We start from the raw sequence: 7,038 nt of genomic DNA on the forward strand, positions 1-7,038 counted from the left end.
TGCAGGAGATGTGCAAGTAGATTACTTTCATATGACGTATTATAAGGTTACTTGAAAGATCAGAAAATCCAAAGTAGTTTCCAGAGCATGAAGGTGCGACGCAGCCTTCTGCAGAGTTCTTTGTTTCAGACGCAGGTCTTTTATTTGCACTTCTTGGAGATCAGCAGCTTGGTTTAGCCGTTTCTGTTTATTCCATCTCCAGGAACAAGGTACAGTAACTTTCCATCAGAATTCTGGCATAAAGTGTTCATGTAAGCGAGCAGAGTTACTCGAAGAATGCATATAAAATGCAAAGATACCAAGTGATACCACTTTGAAAGAAAAGAGCGGGATTCACCTGGAAATTATTTTTTCAAATTTATTCCAGCAGGATCGAAGGCTAGATATATTTTCTTTCAGTTCACATAATTCTTGGTTACATTTCTTTTTGGACTGATCACCTGTTTCTGCATCTTCTTTATTATGTGTATTTAGCTGCGTGCAAACCTGAAAAAGAAGTTTGCATTGTTAATTGAGAAGTGCTTATTCTTTTCATACAGACACCTTTTGAAACAAACTGATTCCCATTACATCTCAATCAATAACGGAGGTACCTTACACAGGAATTAGGCTGGAAAGCTGGACTGCTCAGGAAGCGTGCCGTGGCAGTAGCCGGCTTTAACACCCAGCAAGTACGGACAGCAGAAACCAGTGTGTGCGACTGAGAACACAGACGTCCTCGGTCAGTGGTTTAACATTTATCCTCCATTACTTGGAGGGCTGGAAAAATAAAGCCAATTACATTGTGAGCCCAACCTCAAAAGAGAGGACTACGTGTGTGGTACCTCAAGGCTGGTGGAAGAAGACAGACCTATTCCCAGGGGTTGGTGCTGCGGCCACGCGTTCAGGATCTCACCCCGAGACGACAAGACCGTGGTTCTGGTCCATGTTCAATGACTGTTCATGATTTTGACCAAATTACTTTAATTGGTCTTTAAATGAAACCAGGCATCCATGAGGCCAGGCAGGAGTTTCAAGGGTGATACTCTTTGACTTCCATGACCTAACTTTTAAGGTAAGGCAAACATTGGATTTGCCACAGGTGGCTAAGCCAAATACAGACACCCAAAATCGCTTTGAAGATCTGGTCCCAGATTTTAAGTGTTTCTCCATTTCAAGGAGAAAAATAGTTAAATGCAGCCTTCAATCCAACTATTTAAGCCAGTCATAAAGAATTATATCCTTTGGTGCGTATGGGGAGGCTTTTTGATGCTGGTCGATGTTTTTGCGTTCAATAGGTTCACTTAAAAGAACGCTTTTCCTTTGCTATGGTAGTCTGTAGATCATCCTGCTAGATTTGAGTAACACGTCAAAAAGCAGATTCTGCCAATGACTAAAAATCAAAATATTTTTCTATCTAACTGTTCGTGCTGAGTTTGAGATACTGCGGTTAAAATAAAGATGAAGCATTATGGAAAGGAGAGAAACTCCTATTAATTGTTTGTTGAAACAAACCAAATTAAACATGAATCTTGGGGTAGAACCCCAATAAGAAGTTAACAACTACAATTTTGTACACTAGAGAAGTTAAAGGCCTTCTTCGCACAAGTGTGGTCTTTGTCTCTTACTGGAGAATTAACTCCGGTATTTCAGAAGTGAACCAGAGTGTGTATCTTCACTACAGACTTCCAGATCATTGTCTTTCTTAGTCTTCGCACTGGGCTTAATGTCTATTGCAAGACATACGCTACACAGAGCAAAATCCGTCATGCGTATAACATGTGTGATAGTTGTATCTTGGAGAGGCAGCTACAATAGTCTGTGTTGTAGAGCTCTAAGCAGTCAGGCACATAGTTCCAATCGACTGTAGACCATCACTACCACTCACCTTTTCTTTTTTATGCCTTTCACATTTGCGCTGTAGAACCTGTAATGTCCCACACGAGACTAATGCTGCTTTCCATCTAAAGTCTTTGCTGATTTTTTGCTTATGAAAGAATCTGAGCATGTTGCATGCCATACTCTGCAGTGATTCTATTTCCTGTAAAGAGAGCAAGAAAAATGTGTCCTGAAAAGTCTGTGTGCCATTAATTCTTTATCATGGTGGTTTGTCTTTAAAAAAAAAGCTCCATCAGTTCCCATTAGTTTCTTTTGCTTTCATAGCGCCAATCTTTTCCAATAACACACATGACTAATGTGACCTACCTGCCACCTCTTCAAAATATTTCAAGTATCAATTTGTAGTAGTAATAATAATAGCGTAAGGATGTTAGGGAGAAATTGTAGCCGTAATGGAATCAGCTGATGCAGTTAGGAAAACAGTGGACGATTTTTGGAGCCAGTCCTTTTATCAAGTCATGATAGAATTTGCAGCAACAGCTGGCAATTGTGCTTTCTTTCGCTTGAGACCTGCCCAAACTATGGCTTTTAAAGCTTTCAGATCTGAAGTGAAAAGCATATCTAATACAGTTTTCTATAGAAAAATGAAAACAGATGCTGGGAAATTTTTATGTTACTTCCATTGGCAAAATGAAATAAGTTTTCTGTACTATTTTGGATTAAAAATATAAAAGAATCTTTATAGTAGAAAAAAAGAGCATTTCTTGGATATGGAATTGCTTAATATTTTGATTTTAAAAATACCAATTTACTTGGCAAATTGTGTGATTCCAAATTCAAAAAAGAACAACCCTGAATATCAAGATTTGACTATTAAAAGGTAACACTACTCGCTCTCACAGTATGTTATTCAGGGACTGAACTGTACAAAGAACCCGTTTGAGTTTGTATTCTCTAAAGTAAATTCCGAGAAGTTAACTTTTACCTGAGTATCATTGCAGAAAAACACTTTGCTATTTTCATGTTTTTTATTCTTGCAGCACCTGTCACGATACTCTGCAGACATATTTACCTGTAAAATATCATACACGTTTAAACATGGAAGTACTTTTAAGCAAGGGAACCAAGTTTCTCTCTAGCAGCTGGCGATGGCAACACCGAATTGTTCTGTAGCATCTCCTCAGGCGCAGCAGGGTCAGTGTACGACTCTCAGCTTTTCCTTGGCAAGCAGGCAAAGAAAACCCCAACCCAGCTCCCATTTTTAAAGGTATTCACAGAATCACAGACAATCACAGGTTGGTTGAGGTTGGCAGGGGCCTCTGGAGCTCCTCTGGTCCAACCCCCCTGCTCAAGCAGGGCCATCTGAAGCCGGTTGTCCAGGACCGTGTCCAAATGGTTTTTGAGTATCTCCAGGGATGGAGACTCCACCACCTCCCTGGGCAACCTGTGCCAGTGCTCGGTCACCCTCGCAGTGACAAAGTTGTTCCGTATGTTCAGAGGGAACCTCCTGGGTTTCAGTGGGAGAGCCTGGCTGGGAAGAGCCTGGCTTTGTCCTCTGTGCCCCCTCCCTTCAGGTATTTATAGACACGGATGGGATCCCCCTGAGCCTTCTCTGCTCCAGGTGGAACAGTCCCAGCTCTCTCAGCCTTTCCTCATGGGAGGGATGCTCCAGTCCCTTCATCATCTTCATGGCCCTTAGCTGGACTCCCTCCAGTAGCTCCGCTTTTCTCTTGTACTGGAGAGCTCAGAACTGGACAGAAATCTATTCATTTTAAACCTTCATATTCGATTGAATTACTTGGTTCTTTGGCATTTTAAAACATACAGGAATATGCAAATCTTACACAGACATCAAATACAGTGTTTGTGTCAATAAATACATGCCCTGGGCACCTAAACAGATTGTAGCACTCGCTTTGCATATGCACTAACAGAAAATGACCTAAGCAATATCCCTTGCTCTCTTTGTGTGACCATAATCTTTTATCAATGGCTTATTCTCTGTTTGTTGTTTTCTTCTACTTTCACGCTTGTCATCAAGAACTTGTCATCTGAAGAGCAACGAAGGTGGGGAAGGGTCTGGAGCACGAGTCTGATGGGGAGCGGCTGAGGGAGCTGGGGGGGTTTGGTCTGGAGAAGAGGAGGCTGAGGGGAGACCTGATCACTCTCTACAACAACCTGAAAGGAGATTGCAGCCGGGGGGGGTTCGGTCTCTTCTCCCCGGTAGCTACCGATAGGACAAGAGGAAATGGTCTCAAGTTGCACCAGGGGAGGTTCAGGTTGGATATTAGAAAGAACTTCTTCACTGTTAGAGTCGTTAGGCATTGGAACGGGCTCCCCGGGGAGGTGGTGGAGTCACCATCCCTGGAGGTGTTCAAAAAATGTTTAGATGTGGCGCTTCGAGACATGGTTTAGTGGGCATGGTGGCGTTGGGTATACGGTTGGACTTGATGATCTTTGAGGTCTCTTCCAACCGTAACGATTCTCTGATTCTATGACAACTGAACCCAGCTCAACAAAATTCCTTTGCTTTCTTCTTCAGCCTGTATCCAGATAGCCCAATACAACCAGAAGGGCTTTAAGCAAGGCAGCTCGTGACAATAGTGTGTGACACCTCCTCACTTACGCACACACATGAACACATTAGACAACTTAATTCTTAAAATTTTTCCCCAGATTTTTGTGTAACGTTGCCTGTATTTTGGAAGTTCACCCAAGATGAACAGAACTTCATCCAGGAAGTGTTTTCAAAACCAAGGGTTTAGGGAGTCAAATATTCACTGACAAAACAAACCAAAACCAAAACCAAAAAAAAGCAAAAACCCCAAACCAAACATCTGGAAGACAATGCACATCTCTGCTTGTACCACAACAGAATGAAGTTTTGCTGCAGTCACACAGCACCAAGATTTAAAAATAAAGAAATAAATAAAGAATCACCCTAAAACCCATCTATCTGTGGCTTCTTTTGCTGCCTGCAAAGGGACTTACACATCCTCACTGACCTCCTCAGACCCCCTTTAGTATAACGTACAGTAACCATTTCTGAAGGCAGTTTATTGGCTGTGACTAAAGCAACCTACGGGTAATCCTGGCCTCGGAAAAGGCATCAGTGAAAATCAAATTAACTTTAGTTAGTCTGGTATATAACCCGATAGTCATCACCACGGCTGCCTCCAAACATCTGAGGGTGAAGGACTGGATGTTACGGACTTTGGCTCTGCAATGGCAGGGAAGTCCCAAACAGCACTGTCCGTAATATTTTGCTGATAAGTTATAGTGACAAGACCATACGCTGATTTTACATAGAAGATGAATGAATCTCTCTTAAACCGGGGAAAAATAAAGACAGGAAAATGAAGAAATTTGCCCAGTAGTTGCTTGCACGTGCCTGTTCTAGGAAGTAAAAGCTTCAGAGGTCAGTACATTCCCATTACCTTTCACAAACATTCATTCGTTAAGGGTTTATTTATTTATTTAACCAGATAACAGCTTGAGTTCACATACAGTCTCCTACAAAACCCTATCCCCTAAAAAACTCGGTAATATTTATTACAATAAAAAAGCTAAAGACTTCCAAACTGCATCTGAAAGAACAGCATTGCTCCGTTCAAATCCTTGATGGCGGACGGTGGTGGATCCTAAGTGTGAAGAAATACAACAGCTCCCAATTTCGCCCTTGGAGAAGCACTGTATTTCATGGAAATAGATCTTGATTTAAGACTGCAATGGAATGGTGAGTTCTCGTTTAGTGACAAACTGTCAGAAAAAAAACATTTTTCTAGAAATGCCTCTGCTAATCCAAGTATGGAAAGTGCTTTCTCCCATGAAAGTGTTCATGACAGATAAATTTAATTGTTAATAATTCATGACGAAGAGTTGGAAGGTAGGCTTTGCGCATGGATCGGTAAACTTATGATAGTGTTTTGCAAAGCGGTAATAAATCTGGCTGATAAAGCTATAATGGAGGAGATTTACAACTGAGAAAGTTAAGTTCTTCTCTGCTGCCATCTAGAAAAGTTGTTTCTTTGTTGGCTAAACAAAATATAGGTAAAACACAAGGAAACTTTTATTGTTGAATGAATGTCGTGCCTCTGTGCGTGTGTATTCAATGGACAACATAAAACTTCAGTCAAGAAGTCTACAATTAGTAGAATAAATGTCAGGTTGTGTAATGCTTTCTTCTCTTGATAAGAAGATACAAAGAGAAGCAGTCGTGAAATTACTTCAGGAAAGAGCGCTTTTTAATGTAATATATTATACTAATGAGGGCCAAGTGGTACCTGTGTCTAACTACATGGTGCACAGGCACAAATACCTGGATCACAGCCTTTGTACATGCAAATAGACAGCATCCACAGATTTCAGAGGCTCTAAAGAGACTGAATTGTCACACTCCCTCAAATAACACCACCATTCCAGGATAACTTGTCATAAATTGGTCGTTTATCGTCTGTTAACATTAGAGCTTTTTTTTTCACTATTATTTGCGATCACTTAAAAACAATCAACATTTCTTGAAAGCCCAAGAGCTATTACCTACCAGCTCATCGATGTCGTGGCTTAGTATATTCTCATATTTCACACGGATTTCGGTTGTTTTATTTCCCATTGCAAAACTAGATGGGTTCACTGGAGACAGAACAAGGAGCAGTGGCAGAACCCGAAAGATAGACCTAAAAAAGGCTGGATTACAAGAAGAGCAGTTAAGTACATATTAAATGCCATGGAGTGTAAGCGGTATTAACAAATACATCCTGTAATCTGTTAAAATGGTTTAAAAGGGATCTCTGTACAACCAGATGACTTGTACCTTGAGGGAAGGATTCAGCTCCAGATTAAGACACTATTTGGCTGTCTAAACTCCCTCATACTCAAGAGTGATTTAGCCAGCGTGGTTAAGAGCCTACAGCTATTGAGCTCACCAGCTACTCGGTGTCTGCTCGGGCTGAATTCATCTCCAGGCTTCGCTGCAAGCGTTGCCGAGGTCTCTCCATTGACCATAACTGGACCATGACCACCCAGTACACAGTAAGTGTCGCAGTCAAATAGGTGTAGACATTCAAGTGCCTTAATCTGCAGCTGAATCTCATCCTAATTGTCCATTTTTCCTATGAGAAATTCTGCAAATGCCCATGAACACATCTTTATGTCAAAAGTGTGTTTAAACACATTTTGAGGCTGACCAAATGTACAAATCCATACTAGTGGCCATGACAT

General features: G+C 41.2%; 1 protein-coding gene across 1 annotated transcript; it reads right to left on the minus strand.

Moving 5' to 3' along the window:
* Nucleotides 1–333: 333 nt before the first annotated feature.
* On the minus strand, nucleotides 334–6,822 carry LOC104156586 (interleukin-7-like). Its single transcript, XM_009703214.1, has 5 exons — nucleotides 6,744–6,822; nucleotides 6,362–6,504; nucleotides 2,804–2,890; nucleotides 1,868–2,020; nucleotides 334–486 (listed from the first exon to the last, which is right to left on the minus strand). Exons 1-5 carry the CDS (start codon nucleotides 6,820–6,822, stop codon nucleotides 334–336), a joined length of 615 nt encoding a protein of 204 aa, XP_009701516.1.
* Between the last annotated feature and the right edge of the window lie 216 nt (nucleotides 6,823–7,038).

Source organism: Cariama cristata, unplaced genomic scaffold, assembly GCF_000690535.1.
Source record: "Cariama cristata isolate BGI_N322 unplaced genomic scaffold, ASM69053v1 scaffold42096, whole genome shotgun sequence".
Classification (NCBI taxonomy): domain Eukaryota; kingdom Metazoa; phylum Chordata; class Aves; order Cariamiformes; family Cariamidae; genus Cariama; species Cariama cristata.